We start from the raw sequence: 19,094 nt of genomic DNA on the forward strand, positions 1-19,094 counted from the left end.
TGGCCGCGCTGTCGCGGGGCCAGCGGGCCGAGCCAATCGAAGGAGGGGAAGGCGCCGGCGGCGGGGGGCGGGGCCTCGCGGGGGGCGGGGCGCGCGGCGGCGGCTGTGTGGGCGCGGCGTTTGGGCGCCGCGCGGGGCCGGGGGCAGAAATACCCCAAAATGGCAGCGGAGCGGGGGGGCCCGGGAGAGCCGCCGCCGCACGTCGGCTGGGGTTCGGCGAAGGAGCCGCGGGGGCCCTCGGAGAAGTTGTTTCGATAGTCGCCGCGCAGAGAGGCGGAGGGTCATGAGCGGGCGCGCCGTAACGGTTTCTGACGGGGTGGCGGCGGGTAGCTGGAGGCGAAAGTGCGCAAGTAACAGCGTCACTGAAATAGCGGTATTTGTAATCCTCTGCGGAGCAGAGCCGTAAGCGGCAATACCGGTGAAATATATACTGGGGAACAGGTAAATAGTGCTTTACGTTAAATTGAAGGTTGCTGATTTTTTTTCTTCTTTAATAGCTCGGGAACTAGAATGTCACAGAAAATACATTTTTTTTTTCTTTTTGTGCTGAGCAGCCGGATGAAAGAAATATTTCCCCCCGTCTGGAGGGAGGGAATCTGTCTGGAGGAATCTGAATGCTTCTACCTCATGTTTTTTCCCTGGATGCTTAAGCACATCTACACTAATCAGGTACTGAATTTCCTTCAAGGTGATGGAACTGGCTATAAAATCCAATAGCAAGTGTCATGTTAACATATGGAGTAAGTGGATCAGTCACCAGCCATCTACTTGCAGGAGTCTCACACAGACTTGCCAGTGTTTGGGCATGAATCTGGCAGTCACTGAAATATGGGATTTCTTGGCACCTCTGCGTACGAGCAGTGGTTTGTCACAAAGAGAATTAAAAGCTGTAATGCTATAGGCAAAAGGCCAAAGGCCTGATTATTCTACTAAGCCTTTTGGTCATGACCTTTAAGTAATAGAAGAGAGAGGTTATTATTTGAAAATCCAGGTTCAGCTGGCTCCTAGAACCTCCATTAATTATTCTGCCTGCTATATGAATGAGATATATACAAAACCAAAGATTGTAAGAAATTGAGGCTTTTAACCAAAAATGATACATTTAAAAAAAAAAGGCAAGTCTTCAGGAAAGCTTTACATAAGACTAAGGCATGCTATGCCAAAGAACAAAGGAGGCTCTAAGCAAAAAGAGGGACAGACAGAATTGACTGAAAACAGTTTCTGCGCTTGAATCAGACAAATTTACAAAAGGTCACATGGGATCTTTAATATTTGTGCAGGATAGATACATTTTTGGAGCAGAAGATCTGATACATGAGCTAAGTCAAAAAAAATGTATTTGCCATCAGAATAACACAGTCTTGGCAGCTTTAGCATCAAGAGTTGATACTTCATGCAGCCCAACTTCTGGGTGTGCATTTGTGCCACATTTTCATTCAAAATTAGGTCATCTCTTTTTTGGAAATGCTTATGCTCCTTGGAAAGCCTTTGATAGACGATGAACTTCACACACAATTTTTAAAAAATATATCAGTATTTTACTTATTTGCAACAATGATTTGCAATTTTAGTCAAAGCAACTAAAAAGATTATTTTATTAGAAAGGCCTTTGTGAAGAATGTTGGAACATACAACAGCACATTTGTCACACACACACTGTAACACAGAAAATCCCATTATTCAGAGTTCAGCTCATTCTACCATTGAAGCTTAATAGCTGTTAATTTGATTATTTTATTCTTTTTCTAGGCTTTGCTGTTTCTTCAAAATGAATCTATTGCATTCTGCTCATCTCTTCCATTGGCTTTACAAATGGGCTTAGACAGAGGTGTGTGAGATCTCAGCTTCTTAGATTCATGTCTTTTGAGGGAGAGAGGAGAAAAAAAAAGACATTTAAATCAACCTTTTCTGAGGACAGCAAAATGAATTGCAAACACTAACACAAAAGCAAAGTTAACAGCAGGATCAGTCTTTGAAAATTTGAGAAACAACTGTTTCTGAAAACTAGAAGCATGACAACTGTTCTCCAAAATGCAGCTTAGAGAGTGAAAGAACAGACGCTTATCTTTAAATGCTTTTGAAATACTTTTTAACGTTTTTGTGTAAGACATTAAAAGCACGTTAAACAGTTTTCTCATCTCCTCCCTTATAGACCAAGCCAGTTGGGATACAAATAGACATTGTGTTATTAGTATTTTTCACTTCTGAGTACTTATTTAAAAAATCTTTTATCTGATGCTTTAAAATGTACAGGATGCTGGGAGCCAGGTGCTTACTACTGGAAAGGGAGTTTAAGTACACAAATTAAATGAACTAAGGCTAATTAGCAAGCTATTGACAGAGCAAGAAATAAAATGTTTTACCTTTTCTTCCCCTTACCTGACAATTACTTACCATTTTCTTATGTAAGAATTGCTTTAAGGCACTTTAGGAAACATCAGTATGGTTTGGTTTCCTATAACCTTTGTAGCCCTAAACTTGGTGTCAGTTCAGATAATCATCCCTAAAGTATCAAGTTATGCACAAATGTTTTTGTTAATAATCTTAAAAACAGGATTCCTGACCCATAAAAATTCTGTACTACAGATGAAAAAAAATTTTTTTTGCTTTATTTTACTCTTTGGTTTTTGGGAAAACTTGTCAAAAAGAAACCCTCCCAAACACAGATGTTTTAGGGAGTAATGCGGGCCTGACACAGCTGAGATCTAGAAGCTATGCTGACAACTGCAGTTGCCACTCCCACCTTATTTTGGGCAGATCTTGATGAATCATACTTGTAACATGTGATTTGAGATCACTTCTAATACATTAACATGTCTAAATTGTGACTATGTAGCTTATTTTTAAACACAGAACTTTAACCCCATCTGCAACTCTCTGACTGAAAAGTAGTGTTTGCGGAGGCTCTATTAATAAGAGACTTGCCCTCACTGAGCCTTCTGGATTGTGCCAAGGAAGCATTAAAAGATTTAAATCTATTAATGCTAGATGTCCCATTTACTTCTGTCATGAAATAACAAGTAATGATGACTAGCAGCCGTTCTATAATCCCCCAAGGTTTTACATATCACCACAGAGTGAGGTGGAGACAGGCTCCTAATCAGGAATCTTTTTTTTTCCCCTTTCTTTTCTACATACCAGTTTACATAATCTTTAAAAAAAAAAGGGGGGGGGGGAGTCTACTCTAGGTTTTATTTGGGAATTTCAGACCTCTAGGGACAATAATTGTAGCATTTACTTGTTTATACCAGAGACACACAGTACTTAGGAATTACCTTTAAAGAACGTTTTCAGATTACTGAGACTTGGTCCAATGGATTCAACATTCTGTTGGATTCTGCATTCACTAAAATGCAGGAATTCCCAAGTCCAGCTATTACATGCTTCACAATGCTCAGACGCATTATTCGCTTGAGCCTAATTTTGGTAAGATAAGGGATGACTTTTTCAGTTATATAACCTAAACTCAAACTTTTTATGACAAAAAAATCACCTCTTGTTGCTTATTTAGAGGACTAGTTATGAGGGGTGGTTTTTTTTTCTTCCTTCAAATATGCATTAAAGAACATATTCTAAAATCCTCTCAATACAAAATGCTGAGGAATTATTCAGTATGGTTTGCCCGAGAGCCTCAGATAGGGTACAAAAAGTCAGACCTTTGGCCAGTTGTGTGTCATTTCCTTTCTCCTCCTCACTGGCTTCCACAAATGCTTGCTAACCACAGTCTGGCATCTCAGTAGTTTCTCTCTCCAGCCCCTCCTTGGCAAATCACCTTACCACTTTAGTGTTTCCACCCCAGATGTCATACCTTAATTTTAGGAAAAGTCAATTACTTAGCCTTTGCAACACAGTATCTATAGCCATTTCTTACTTTTTTTATTCAGTTATAGCTTTGGTTGAATGAGGGCTAGGAACGCATGATTAATTACGCTAGCAACAACTAACTATAGGTAGTGCATTTTAAGAAAAAGTTTCTTCAATGTACGTGTATTCGAGAAAATTAATCCAAGCTTGACTTTCCTTCTCCTCCTCTCACCATCCCCAAGTATGAATCAGGAGCAAGTCAACTGAAATCCCTGGGTCGTGCAGATGTATAATAATACTGCGTTTTGTTTTGCTTTTGCTTACAAAAACGAGAACTATTACAACAATTGGAGTATTTTCTTTGGAAACATGACACCTTATTGAAGTACTATAACAAATTACCAAGACAATAAAATATATGTGTGGAAATGCTGAGAAATGCCTTTATCATACTACAGTTAACACAGAGGAAATCCAAGTTCTCCACCGGCATCTAACAGGAGCGAATTTGCTTTGTGGTGTTAAGTTTCAGGTTGCACCGTGGAAATGCTCAAATCGGAGCATGGAGCCTCTCACGGCTTTAGTGACCAGCTGCGGGGAAAGCGCCGAGTCCTCGCAGAGCTGCGGCGCGCGCAGCTTTGCCGTTGCTGTCAAACTCGCAGAACGGTCGAGGTTGGATGACACCTCCGGAGACCGCCCAGCCCGAGCCCTGCTCCCGCAGGGCCAGGTCACGCAGGCCACCCGGCCTTGGCACCGGCTGAGCTTCGAGCGTCCCCACGGACGGAGCCTCCGCCGCCTCCGCAGGCCGCCCGTGCCCGCGTCAAGCCGCCGGCGCAGCGAAGCCGCGTCTCCTTGCGCTCAGGCAAGAGGGCTCTGTGAGCCGCCCCTCCTTGGAGGGACGTGAGGGGCCAGATCCCGCCTGGGCTACGAGGACAAGGGCGACGGCCACCCCGCCGAGTCACTAGCCACTGCCACTGCCATCGCTATTGCTCCGCGACAGGCCCATCAGGTAGGGGCCTGCGGCGGCCAGGCACAGAGGGCAGGTGTCGGGCGGCCCCGGCCTCCCTCGCAGGGGGTGCTCCTCTCCTGCTCCCTGCCGGAACCTCTCCCTGCGGGCCCGGCTCGCCGCCCCGCACCCGGAACCTTCACACCGGCGCACACCCTCTGCTCCGATTGGCTGCCGCGCCGCCCGGGTGATGCCTGCGGCTGCTGCGATTGGCCAGTTCGCGGAGGCCGGTTTCCCGGGAGCCGGCAGGGCCGCGCCGGGTGGCAGAGGCCGAGCCGGGCCGGGTTGCCGGGCCGGGCCGGGCCGGGCCGGGCCGGGGGTGGCTGCGTAGGGGGCCGCCATGGCGAGCGTGCACGAGAGCCTCTACTTCAACCCCATGATGACGAACGGCGTGGTGCACGCCAACGTCTTCGGCATCAAGGACTGGGTCACCCCCTACAAGATGGCGCTGCTGGTGCTCCTCAGCGAGCTGGGCCGCGCCGGCGCGCAGCTCGGGCTGCTGGAGCGGCGGCGCCTCAACCGGCTGCTGCTGCCGCTGCTGCAGGTGGGGCCGCGACGGCGGCGGCAGGGCAGTATCCTGTCGTGCCCTGCCGTGTCCTGTCGTCCCCGGCCCCTATCGCGACGTGTCGCTCTCCTCCCCAGGGCCCCGACATGCCGCTGTCGCGACTGCGCAAAGCCATCGAGGAGTCCTGCCCCCACCTGGCCGGCTCGGTGCACATCAGGTAGGCGGAGGCCGCCGCCTCTCCCCCGCTCGAGCCCGGCCCCGCCGCGGCTGCTGCGAGCGGCGATCCGTGAACGAAGCTAAAGCCGTTCCGTGCGCAGGTAGCTACCGGGCAGCGCTCTGCGCGGTGTGACAGCCGAGAGCGTAACGCGCCGGGAGCAAAAGCCCTGTACGGTTTTGCAGTCTTCATAAATAAAGCTCTGAAAGGCAAAAAAACTAAGCGTTGAAACGATCTATTTTAAGGTTTTCGTGGTACAGAACACCTGGCACTAAAGTGCTCCGAAACAGTGATTGTATTAAAATCAGTTGTTACTTATTTTGTTAAAAGAATAATAGCCCCTTCTCGTTATTGAAAGAACTGCTTAAAAAGAAAAATCATTATTATTTGTGTCATGTTCGTTACTTATATGATTGTTATTTATTTACGTTATTATGCTACGTTTAACATGTTTTGACTTTGTTCACAAGTGTGAAAAGTTGGGCAGAGTGAGGTAGCTGCCACTTAGTTCTATCTGCATTTATAGAGGCGTATTTATTTCATATGTAATATTAGAGCCCTAAAAAAAATGATGATTTCTCTCCCTCCTCCCCCATTTAGGTTAAAACTTATGGCAGAAGGAGAACTGAAAGATATGGAACAGTTTTTTGATGACCTTTCAGATTCATTTACTGGGACTGAGCCAGAAGTTCATAAAACAAGTGTAGTAGGTAAATAGTTACTATCAATAAGCTGTATTTGATGTGATAACTAATACTGATATAATTCACTCAAGGTAAAGATTTACTTTTCTTTTTGGGGGAGTACTGGGGATGTACATCTCATAATTCAATTTTCTCTTTTGCAAAAGTTTCAAATTAACAGTTTTGCATGTAGTGTTGTAATTCTTACTGATCTTAACAACTGTTCTGTGATCAGAAAATCTCTGAGATTTGCCACTAAATTATTTTCAGACTAATGCTCTACAAAAGTGAATTTTATCATTTGGTAGGTTAAGATAAGGCACTTAAGCAAAATTAAGTAATGCAATTTAAGCTTCTGGCTATTATGATTTCTAGTATCCCCTCTTAAACAAGAGCTCCACAGGTAGTTATCATAATCGATGTTTTCCTTTGCAGGTCTATTTCTGCGCCATATGATCTTGGCATACAATAAGCTTTCTTTCAGTCAAGTCTATAAACTTTACACTGCACTTCAGCAATACTTTCAAAATGATGAGAAGAAAGATGGAATTGATGAGAGTGATATGGAGCTGACAAATACAGAAGACCTGGAGGGGAAAATGGAGAAGGAAGAACTTGATACACCTCTAAGGTGACATATATTGATATTAAAGTCTTTCCTGCTCTTCAAGAGTTTTCTCAATTTTATTTCAGATTACCTCTGTACGTATCAATGTAAATTTAAGTTTTTTTCCAGCCAAAGATTATAGTGCTGTTTAAGTTTTCAGCATCTTATGAATGCTCATCTAGGCCCTATGCATGTCCTATCACTGGTAACTGGTTAGAATCTCAGAATTTAAATTTGTTAAATATAAGAGACTATAGAAACTTCAGCTCCAGTAGGGAGATGTAGTGTACTGTAATCTTGTATTAGTCTATATTCTACTTAGAATAGGGATGTCATTGCTTTGCCTCATATCAAAGTTGTCTGATGCATGTGGTTAGCAGAAATCTTGGGCTGAAGCCGAAACTTAAACAGGTTTTAAAATACTATTTGTAGGCTTTTAAGGCAAAAAAAAAAAAAAAAAAAAAGTGATTATTAAAGTAGTTTGATACCGTAGTTCATGTAAGAGGGTTTTTTTTTCTTACCTTGTGTACACATAGCAGTTTCTTGTACCGATCTTATTAACTTGAAGTTATACAACTTGTAAGGTAGTTCAGAAATGACTTGCTGCTTCCTAAGAACATATTCTTTACAGACAGATAACACTGAAATGTTAGAACTTTTCCTTTTTTGAGGAGGGGAAGAATGGGAAGGTTATGTCACCTTTGGATTCAAAAAGCTCTGCCTTTGTGTTAATGATGAAACAAAACGAGTGTGAAGAGGATGTGTCGAGCTGGGTTAGCTTTTCTAGAGCCTCGTACATACTTGCAGAGCTGAGTGGCCTCTCCATTTCCTTGGTGCCACCGTGTGGTGAGACATGTAAATGGCAACAGTTCTGTTCTCTGTGTCTCATAGAAGATGGCGGTACCCCATTCTCATGCTCCCTTGGGAATTGTAGTCTGAAGGCTGGCTGCCCATAGTTTCCTTCCGCGTGGCCCACTGCTGAATGATTTCTTCTCTGGTTACACTAGTGTGACGTGCTAATGCTGTTGGAGAAGTCACTTCTGCTTCCAGCAGGGAAGAGTTCCCCTCCAAGGAAAAGCTTCAGCTTAACATTTTTAGTTTTCACCATTCTCCAGACAGAGGAACTCACGTTTCTTTATGTTAAAGATGAGAAGCAATTATTGAGACTTTTCACCCACTAAAGAACTATTTCAGTGTAAGAATAACCCTAAAAGTATTTTATGTATCTATATATTTACATGGTGTTTATTTAAAACCATCTTTATTAAAACCGGTGCTTGTGTGTTCTGCTATAGCTTGGGGATCAATTAGCAGCCTTTGAGGTCTTACATTATGCTGTAGTTGCCATCTTTTAATGGAGTAAACATTTGTCTGCTCTTGTAGAGCAGCTGTTTTCTGGAGTGATGTGTGTGGCCAAAGTGCTATTTAATTTGTTTGTGGCCAACTTCACAAGGAAGAAACAGTAGATCTAAGCCATTTGAATATGTCACCATGAATCTGTATCTGCTGTTTGTCTTAACATTTGTGTATGTATTTATGCAGGATAGCATTCATGTATCTAGGATAACGTTCATGTTGACCACAGTCTCTGCAGGCTGATGATTATGATTCAGGTCTGGTTTTATAACAGCTGATCCATCAGAATGGCATCCACTTTTCTTCAGGTGTAGCTATATAAATGTCTTAACTGCACAGAATCATTGAGACTGCTAGCTTTGATGTAGTAGATTTTATTCTTTATTAACTTTTTTGCTTCAAGCTGTTGAACTCTAATATGTTGTAAAACATTATAAAGTAGAAGTTGGAATGTCTGGTAAAATGTATTTTCTTGTACTCCATTTCATTGCATTTGTTTCTAACTGTAGTGGCTTTTAGCAGGGAAGAAGAGATGTCTTGCAATGGGCCTCTTTCACAGAAACAAGCAGAGTATTTTCTTTCTCAGCAGGTATGTTGATTCTGTACAAAGTGAAGTAAATGATCCCTAACATCATTTTCGTATTTGTGCACGTTATCAAGCATAAAGTTTTATAATGTTTTCTTAAATCTGTTAAAGATTTGTTGTATTTCATATTGTGCATGTAGTTGCTCAGTGTGAACACTTGGATTTAAAACAGTTTTGTTCAGGCATGTAGACTATGTTATATTATTTGATTCCGAGAAGATCAGTTTTGACTAATAAGTGTTTCAAATTCATTGTCTGCTAAAGGTGCAGTTTTATTTGATTATTCCAGCTGGTAAATACAAGAAGGAGGAATAACACATGTGGGCACAAGTGTCATTAAATGTGCTGCATGCTTATAGTAGTTTGCTAGCAATATAAAATACATATAATATGTAATGTTTTATACCTCTTTAAAAAGTTCAAATAAATCTTTATTGTTAGCCGTTGTCACACCTGGTAGCCTAATTGAGGTGCGGCTGCTGCAGCACCATGACCAACCAACAAGGAGAATGAATATATATTCCTACCACTATATATTGACCAAGTAATTATTTAAAGAGAGATTTGATCAGAATTTTTAATGTACCTTGAAACAGTCTTTTGAGCAAGTTTATATTTTACTTGGTCTCTGTAATCTCTGGAAAGTGAGTGCTATAACACAGCAGATATTAAAACTGCTGCTGGTGGTTCAGTGGTATAGTAGACAGAGCTGTTACGAAATCTTCTTCAAAGTGCTCTCAGAGTAGATAACAAACTGACAAATATTTATCTTTTTTTTTATAGCCTTCCAATTTGAGTTACTTAACATTTGGTTTCAATTTTTATTCTAGGCTTCTTTACTAAAGAATGATGAAACAAAGGCTCTTACTCCAGCATCTTTACAGAAGGAATTGAACAACTTGTTAAAATTTAATCCAGACTTTGCTGAAGCAGTAAGTATCTTTTTCTTCATCCAGAATGGTTTTAAAGGGATTTCTTTGTATCTCTAGGATGGGATTAGTTGGGAGTGATTCATTCTATTTTGAAATACAAGCATATGATAAAAATGTGAGTAAGAAGCATGTAAATGTTTAGTAATTCAGACTAAAACTCTGGAAGGTACAAAAACCTTAGTTAAGCAAAGTATTTAACCACATGTCTAGCTTTAGGCATAGGTACAATCCTCCTAAGTTTGGTGGGACTATTGCAATGCATGCTAGTTGAACTAAATCTAAAGCTTATTTCTTTTTATGTAGTATGCTTTCCTAAGAAATTTCAGGCATTATACTCCCATAATTTAGAAATCAGTATTGGATGAAATACCTGTTGACTTTTTTTTGTTTACAGATGTTCACTTCCAGCACTTAAAAGTAGACTGAAAGCTATAGAGAACTCACATAGACAAGTGGTTCTAAAACTGTGCTGCGAGCATTTGCCTTATTCCTAGAATACTTTCTTTTGAGCAGTTCCCATGAGTTTCCAGGAAACTCTCTCCTGCTTTAGTTTTCAAATCTTCCTCCCAGTTGCCCTTTTGGCTAAGACAGACAGGATTTTCCTTGCTTCCATTCTGAGAAGGTTCCTTGAAAGGGCTGCTAGAGGAGAGGCTGGGCTTTATGACTCAAAAAGTCCTCTCTGGTGTTCTGTTTCTCTGACAAAAAAGGTTGGCCTGTGCTCTTCTCAATGTCAAGGGCCAAATAACTAGTTTTAGCATTCCCTTTCTCCACACAGGGCATTTGGAAGCTGCTGCCATTCCTCTGAGTATCTTCCTGAGGGCTGACACTGTGGTAGTCATGCCTTACCATCATGGTTGTCACGCAGCCTTTCTCAATAAGATATAAAGTAAATATTCTCATAATCAAAACTGAGTGTTTTAACAGTTCTATATACTTAAAAGCTGATTTTGTTTCATTTTTAGCATTATTTAAGCTACTTAAATAATCTCAGAGTGCAAGATGTTTTCAGTTCAACACACAGCCTTCTTCACTATTTTGACCGTTTAATTCTCACTGGAGCAGAAAGCAAAAGCAATGGGGATGAAGGTTACGGTCGGAGTTTGAGATATGCTGCTCTAAATCTAGCTGCACTGCACTGCCGGTTTGGCCATTAGTAAGTTAATGCATTGTACTGTGCATCTGAAATTCATCTTGTTGCATCTCTTAAGTGCTAATAGATGGACCTTTGATTCATTATGAAAAACTGTTCAGGAGAAGAAGGTGCCCTCTCTAATTCAATAACAGCTATAGTTGGATTGGGCTGGAATTTTCTTGGAATCTTGATTTGTTTTAGTTTGTTTTTATTTAGACATCTGTTTGGTTTCCATAATAACTAAGTTATCCAAAGGACCATAAGAGTTGAAATTTGTGTCTGGTTGCAGCTGTTCCTAGGAAGTTAAGTTCTCAATTGCTACATTTGCATGACCTCAAAAATGTCAGTGGATGTGGATGCTTATTTCCATCTATGTTCTCAAAAAAGTGCAATTGTTTTTCTGTTGCATTTAAACCAATACAGAGCTGATGATCTGGAAGAAGAATAATTAAAAAGCCATCTGAGAGATTAGATATTATTTCTAAAAAACTGTAAGTGTGAGCCTTACTTTATTGATAAATAAGGCCGGCTTACCTACCTCCATATAGTTCTTGCATTTATTGACTTCTGCCTGGATGCGTCACGTAAAAGGACTGGAGATGGGAAGGAGGTCTGAAAAATTGAAAACAACAACTTTTATACGTAGGCAGATACTTTATCATGCTGCTGTTCAGACAGAAACTTAGCACGTTGGCATGAACATGGGTTTTGAAAGCCCCTTTAGGGGTTACAGATTAGTTTTTCATGGTGCTGCCTTGCTCACTAGCTTCAAGACTAGAATGTATGGCTGAAGTGGTTAGAAGGAAGCACAGGCTTTCTCATTTGGTCTATTAAATCAGAGTTCTCTTCTGAGTGGGATATGCATAATTTAAAGCAGTATTCCTCTTTATCTTTGTAATGCTGCATTTTAAATGCTATGGGAATATGAATATGTTCTGTGTTTTTGTTTGCTGATAGTCAGCAGGCTGAACTTGCGCTTCAGGAAGCCATCCGGATTGCACAGGAGTCTAATGATCATGTTTGCTTGCAGCACTGCCTGGTAAGACAACCATGTTGAAATGGAGGTTACGTCACTTTTGTTTGTGTTATCTGTGCCTCTGCTCAGGGAACAGCTGCAGAAATACTCTTAGAATAATATCTCTGAAAATGTATCAGTGATTCAAATACAGCTATCCCATAATGGGATGACATGTTGTTTCTGGCAGATGAGTCACCTAGAGCAAAAAAAATAGAGAAAGATCATGGCAGGATTTTGGGATGATTTTCTGAAATGGAAGTTGTGATCCCAAGATTACTCAGTGCTAAGATCAGAGTTTAGTCTTACATGCTTTAAAGAGCTTTCTTCAAAGTATTTTATAAACCCTGTCTTGAATGTCTCTTGTATTTTCAGAGAGTAAATACCAGGTTTCTTTTCAGCAAGCAGAAAGGAGGAGGGAAAGACTTAGTGTTTCCTCTGAGGTTTTTTTCTTTTTTCTTTTTTTCTGTAATTAACATCAGTGTTGTAATGAATTGGCATCAGTGATATCAAACTCCCAAGACACTGATTTCCACAATTAACTGTAATGGGGTGACTTTGTATTACTCTGAACTTTCATGTTGATTTCTGTCAAGCCAGTGTCCCAGCCTAGCTGGACCTTTGATGTATTTTGCTGTGTAGTATTTAATAGAAGTTTCATTAGTATCACATTCATTCTGAATTATGGTTTGTATTTCCAGTGAGTTCTTGGGAATTCCATGCAGAAGTAAAAGAAGTTAAAAATGCTGTAATCATTAGATATTTACAATGAGATTTTAAACTTTTTACCTTACTAGAGTTGGTTGTACATCTTGGAACAGAAGATATTTGATAGCTGTGTTCTGCTGGAGCACTCTGTAAACAAATCTTTACACTTTGGTTTGCCAGTAAGTCCATTTCATTTATCCTTAACTTTATACTGGGGTAAGTATAGTATCCTGGGAGGAGTGTGTCTTATATTGGCTAAACTGTTCAAATGTGTAATCGAGTTTAAATCAACCTATTTTACACTGCAAAATCTAGCTGTTTCTATCATTTTTAATCTTCATACTAACAAATCAGAGTTCAATTGCTTTAATGTCAGTGCATTATTGCAAGACTCGCTGCTTTTACTTCTGACTTGTTTGCTTCTCAGGCAGACAGATTCTCTGTGGCGATGGGGCTGGTTCCACGCGCTGGGTCTTAGGCCCGTAGTGCGGTCTGCTGATACTGAAGGGAGGCTCTCAAGCCTCAGTGTCAGCCTTCCCCATAACTCAGTAGTGATGTCTCTGGCAGGGCTTTGAACACGTTTACTTGTACTCCCCTGTCCCAGCTGAGAAATCCTGCCAGGCAGCCCTCTCCTCAACTAGTTTTGTGCCCTTTCAGCCCTTGTTTGGCTGAAAAAGTTTGGTTCTGTCTTCCCACAAGATTTGCAATCTCTTTGTTAAGAGAACGGTCTAAAAGGAACCAAGTAGTTGATGTTGTGAGATGGAGAGCACACGTCATACTGTATAGAGGGGCCAGGTGGCTACCTGGTAAGCTCCACATATCAGCCTATGACTCATGAAGTAGAAAGAAGTAACAGCCATAGGAAAATGGGCAAGGCAAAGAGAGGTTGCTGGTTATGCGACCGGTGTGAAGGCCACTTGGTGGGGAACGCTCTGTGTTTTTATAACTACTTCGTCATTGGAGAAATCCAGATGAAAGTCATGTCATCTTCTTTAAGACTGCTCTGTGGGGGAGTGGAAATTACTTTTCACATCTAGCAAAATGGTATTCATATTTACGTGGGTGTGTAAGTGCATATTTAAAGACATTGCTGTAGCAGTGTTCTTTTGTCTGTGCTGAATAGTGTCATATTTTTTATTTGGGACTTTTTTCTTGGTTTATACCTCTTGCTGTGATGTAATTCACAAGTGTTGTGTACTCTATTGTCTTTCAGTGTTGATTTTTCTGTTTGTTTGCTTGTTTGTTTTCCTCTCCCCAGTACCTAGCTTCCCTGGGAATACAGTCCTTGGTTCAGCAAAGAGCTTTTGCAGGAAAGGCTGCCAACAAGCTAATGGATGCCTTAAAAGATTCTGATCTGTTACACTGGAAACACAGTTTGTCAGAACTTATTGATATTAGTATAGCACAGAAGACTGCCATTTGGAGATTATATGGCCGCAGGTATTTTTTCTTTTAAACTCTTGCATTAGCTCACTCTAATTGTTACCAGGTAATGTGTTTTGAGCTATTTATATAGGTGTAACAAGTGGCTGTTCTCTCCAGCATGCTAAAAGAAAGCATTCAGACTGTGATTCATTAAATGCTGGATGCAATTATTTCAATTCTCTTATGTTCATTTAAAACTCATATGAGAGAGGACATTATGTTTCCATTTAGTAGTGGCAAATACTGCGTATACTCCTATGTCCCCATTTTTAGCATCTCTCTGCTTAAACTGTGTGCAGCTTTTAGTATGTTGTATATGTTTGGACGGTCTAGAGTTCCTGGGTAGAAGTTATTTTACAAGTTTTCATTCTTCCCCAGGCCTTTGACTTGCCAGAAAAAGTCTGTAGACCACTGTCATAACAAGACTATAGGTTAAAAATGATTGGTGTTTGTCGCTTGAAAGCTAAAAGGTGTTTCTCTTACTAAAGCACCATGGCACTTCAGCAAGCCCAGACTTTGCTGAGCATGAACAGTCTGGAGGCTGTGAATGTGGGCGTACAGCAGAATAACACAGAGTCCTTTGCTGTAGTATTGTGTCACCTGGCTGAGCTACATGCAGAGCAGGTGAGTTTTATGGCTAGTTGCACAAAATGTCATTTGAGTGAGAGGATGTGTGGGTGTTACTGACAGCGAGTGTGAGACTGGAGTCGTGTTGTGCTCTGCCTTTAATCTCTGCGTTGGAAGGGAAGAAAATACCGGGCTTTTGCCTGGCCAGTTCCTCTTTCCATGAGGGCTGTGATGAACTCAAGGGGAAGGGTGCTTTCCCCTGTGCATGCTTATCAGAGTGCTGTTTCCTGTGTTACAGGGATACTTTGCGGCTGCTTCTGAAATACTGAAACATCTAAAGGAAAGATTTCCTCCAAACAGTCAGCATGCACAGGTAGAATATATATAATTTAGTCTGTAAATTATGCAACTGTGTTACAATAGGATCTGAATTCTGTTGCATCTTAATTCATACCTTTCCTCTGTATGCCTTGGGCTACGTTTGCTATTTTCAATTGGCTCATGACCCCGCAGGAAGGCATGTGGCATGTATCTTTGTACAAAAGCATGAAAATAATGCCTCTGTCATTTTAAGACTGATGAGACAATTATCTCACCGTAGGCTCCTAAGAAAAAGCTTTTTAAATAGAACTATGCTTAACAGAGGAGTACACATCTCCTTCAGGAGTGTATACGTGAATTAAATGCTGTATATTGATTTGGAGCTTCAAAGTTCTGTTTAATGGATGCTAGTTATTTTGATATATTATACTCCAGAAATACCTGAGAGAAGAAGCCATTATTTGTGTGATACTAGAAAATGCATTAATGCATGAGTCTATGAGATAGTGTTTATATAGAAGTGATCTAGATTCCATTAAGTTTGCTTCAGTCCCTGTCTTTTTGCTACAAACAAGTGTATTATTTCAAAGCATTAATAATGGTTTAAAAGAGCTTTTTTACTTAAGATGCAGTCAAATAGGTCAGCTGCAGTATTAAAACATTACTCTAAACCATTCTGCCAAAGGACAGGAATTTAGTAAATCCAGTGATTGGAGAGCTTGTCAATCACACAAGCATGAATTTAGTTGTTTCTGGACATAAATATCCACAGGGAAAAAAAATATAAAAAGTAAGCTCTAATTTAGAGTTAGGAAACTCATTTCCTAACAGTGAATAATTTCTAAAACATTCTCATGGATGTTCTTTGTTTAGCTTTGGATGCTGTTTGATCAGAAAATACAGTTTGAGAGAGCCATGAATGATGGCAGATACCATGCAGCAGATTCACTTGTAGCTGGAATTACAGCCCTTAATAGCATTGAAGGAGTATACAGGTAAGAAATCATGAATCAGCAAAATAAACTTACAGGTTTATCCCATTAATATAATTAAAAACTTAACAAAATGATTGCTAACAGTCACATGTATTTACATGCTCATCCCTTTCCAGTATTAATTATGGTAGTGTTGTCTAACCTGTAATAATTACTCTGTTAAGAGTATGTCCTGCAGTAATCCATTCTAGTTGTTTCTCTGGGGATTTTGGGGATTTTAAGACCAGAATGCCACTGTAGAAATTTGTTATTGTAGAACCATAGGCTTACTGAGAACACAGAATATGTCTTCAAAATCTGCTCATGATAACTATTCCCGAATCTATGCACAATGAAGAATTTTATAGAAAATAGCTAGGAACTGAGGCTTAGTCACAACTCTGCTACAATAAGAGCTCGAACAATGTCTTCATCTCTGTCCTAGTTTCTGCATCTACAAAATCGGATGATATCAATTTATTTCACCTTAATATGTTCTTGTTTCTAAATGAAAATGGCTAGAAATAGATGGAGTTAAAAATTATTTGGTATATATGAATAACAGTTTATTGTTAAAAGCTATTTGTTGTTGATTTTCAATGAGGCAAAAAGCCTAAAAACATAGCCAATAGCAGTAAGCAGGAAGATAGGTATTCAAGCTGTGGGACCTGATGCTTGTCCTTCTGGAACTGGCCTATGTCTGATTTCGCTGACCTTTAAATACACTGCTCAGTGTATGGGTTTGGAGGGTTTTTTTTTTTTAACCCATCTCCTACTGCTATGTGTTTTGTTTCTTACTTCCCTGTTCTTCCTCTTTCCTTCTCATTCCATGTCCTTGTTAGTTCATGCCAATTTTAGTTAGCTCACCTCTTACCTGTTTTTCTTACACAAATAATTACTTGTGCTTTCTAGCTTGCATGTCCTTCTGCTGCTTGTTTGGCCTTTGTTTTTAACAATCCTTGTTTTCTAGCTAAAGCTGTTTTCTGAGTTTGGTCCTTTCTGGCTGGGAGTTACCTAGTGATTTGAGATGCCTAATTTTTCTTCCACCTGAGTGTATAACATATGTACATTGTTACGTTACAGTTTTTTGGTTACATTTACAGAAACAAAGTTCACAAAGTAAAGGCCCATTTTGTTGTGCTCTCTAGAGTAGAATTGTGTCTAAATATAAACATATGATGAATGACTTCTTGTTTTACCATGGCAGAAAAGCTCTTGTTTTGAAAGCCCAAAATCAAATGTCAGAGGCACACAAGCTTTTGCAGAAATTATTGATCCACTGCCAGAAAATCAAGAACACTGAGATGGTGATTAGGTAAGAATGATTCATTTTCAGAATATTAAAGCCACTTTGCAATGATTAAAATCAACTGTTTCAATCTGTGTTCAGACTTCACTAGTCTTCCGATTACCTGTTATGGAGAGTACATAATAATTTCATTTATTAAACATACTATGGGATAATTGTTTGATAATTGCTTGTTGGAGCAGGGTGGAAAGCAAGTGGATGTTTTTCATCAAAAAGAAAGAGGTTTATAATTCTTTCTCCCTCTTTTGGTTAGTGTACTTCTCTCAATAGCAGAGCTCTACTGGAGATCTTCATGTCACACGATAGCTTTGCCTGTCCTGCTACAGGCTCTTGCCCTCTCCCGAGAATATAGTCTACAGTACTTGGCTTCTGAAACTGTGCTGAACTTGGCTTTCTCCCAGGTATGTTTGATTTGTGTTTTCACAGGACTGTAGGGCAACATTTATGCTGGGAATCTGGATACCAGTTTTATTCCTGTTAGATTTAAAAACATAACTTGTTGGAATTCAATCATTGATTCTAATGAAATATATTCTAAATGTATAATCTTTTAGGGAAGTTATATAGACAAGACTCATTTTTATTTGGCAAAATCTGTAGTTATTCTACATAATTAAGCAGGCAAGCATAAATTGGCTCTGCCTTCATTTCTCTAGTTGGTATTTGTTAAGCTAATTTTTTGGCTTTCTAGTAGCACCGTTTGACATGTGTTTGAATTAAAAATAATACTTGTAACGGAGTTCAGTGGTATTGTTTATTCTGAGCTGGCAGAGTCCTGGTTGTCAGCACTAAATGGAGTGGAGGAAATCATGTCTAATCATTTCAGATGGTAGCTCATTTCTAGTAATAAGTTTCAATGTAAAAAAAGATTGGGAGGGGGAACTGCATCCTTGTCTGGAGCACTGCTTTATTAAAAACAGATGAGGCTTATGTTGGTCTTCTAAGAAGAAGCTGCTCTCACCAGTGGATTCCAGTATTAGACCAGCAAAGTGTTTCTCTTTCAGCTGATCCTTGGGATTCCTGAGCAAGCCCTGAATATTCTGCATATGGCAATAGAGCCTGTCTTGGCTCATGGAGCTGTGCTGGACAAAGGCTGTGCCATGTTCTTGGTGGCCAAATGTCAGGTGGCTTCCGCAGCTTCCTACACTCCACAAAAGAAGGTTGAAGGTAGTGTGAAGAAGAGTTTTCCCTGTTTATTCCTCATTCACAAGCTGAGAATTACGAATCAGTGTATATATTGGAGTCCTGCTAGAACAGGACCCCCTTCCCCAATCAGCATTAATAAAGTTAAAATGATACAATAGCATTATGTAGTTATCAAATAAGCAAATCAGGTTGAACAGGTAATTCCAAAATAAACAGATTTAGTGATCATAATGGAACCTTGTTTATCTGCATGCTTTCACACCTGTATTTTGCAGTGAAGGTAGAATAACAGAGACTACCTAAAAGACAATGTTGCCAAGACACAAATTGTTTTGAAAAGCTGAAGAACATGTATTTGGGCTCCTTAGAATGAGGTTATATTGCTTGAAATTATTATTGTGATGATGTCTTAAATATGGCTGTCCCCTCTTCTCTTTATTTTTTGGGCAGCTTTGGAATCGGCTATTCTGAATCTAAACGAAGCTAAGACTTACTTTGCCAAAGTGGATTGCAAAGAGCAACTCAGAGATGTTCTCTACTTTCAAGCCAGACTGTTCCACACCCTAGGCAAGACCCAGGAAAGGAACAAATGTGCCATGCTCTTCCGGCAGCTGCACCAGGAACTGCCTGCGCATGGTGTCCCCTTAATAAATGCCTTTAAGTGATACATTTAAAGATGAGATTTACTTTCCTATTTTGTTAACTGTCTTTTTATTATATTCAGTCATCAGTGTTTCAAAATAATTGCCAATAAATTATGGTCTTCTACTGAACAAACTTGTGTTTTGCTTGTAATATCTTAGG

At 40.3% G+C, this 19,094-nt stretch overlaps 1 protein-coding gene across 6 annotated transcripts; it reads left to right on the forward strand.

Moving 5' to 3' along the window:
• The first annotated feature begins 154 nt into the window (after nucleotides 1-154).
• ANAPC5 (anaphase promoting complex subunit 5) lies at nucleotides 155-19,067 on the forward strand. Of its 6 annotated transcripts, XM_062590266.1 has the most exons (19): nucleotides 155-441; nucleotides 555-669; nucleotides 4,331-4,813; nucleotides 5,453-5,532; nucleotides 6,130-6,239; nucleotides 6,648-6,843; nucleotides 8,695-8,764; nucleotides 9,592-9,693; nucleotides 10,656-10,846; nucleotides 11,783-11,864; nucleotides 12,638-12,727; nucleotides 13,807-13,988; nucleotides 14,462-14,597; nucleotides 14,839-14,913; nucleotides 15,735-15,856; nucleotides 17,043-17,150; nucleotides 17,398-17,545; nucleotides 18,149-18,311; nucleotides 18,741-19,067. In XM_062590266.1, exons 4-19 carry the CDS (start codon nucleotides 5,462-5,464, stop codon nucleotides 18,953-18,955), a joined length of 2,061 nt encoding a protein of 686 aa, XP_062446250.1. In that variant the 5' UTR covers nucleotides 155-441; nucleotides 555-669; nucleotides 4,331-4,813; nucleotides 5,453-5,461; the 3' UTR covers nucleotides 18,956-19,067. The 6 variants fall into 6 exon arrangements, with proteins under 6 accessions (XP_062446250.1, XP_062446251.1, XP_062446248.1 ...); XM_062590267.1 differs by lacking the exon at nucleotides 555-669; XM_062590264.1 differs by lacking the exons at nucleotides 155-441; nucleotides 555-669; nucleotides 4,331-4,813 and adding an exon at nucleotides 5,077-5,354.
• The last annotated feature ends 27 nt before the right edge of the window (nucleotides 19,068-19,094 follow it).

The sequence above is a fragment of the Rhea pennata genome, chromosome 17 (genome assembly GCF_028389875.1).
Source record: "Rhea pennata isolate bPtePen1 chromosome 17, bPtePen1.pri, whole genome shotgun sequence".
Classification (NCBI taxonomy): domain Eukaryota; kingdom Metazoa; phylum Chordata; class Aves; order Rheiformes; family Rheidae; genus Rhea; species Rhea pennata.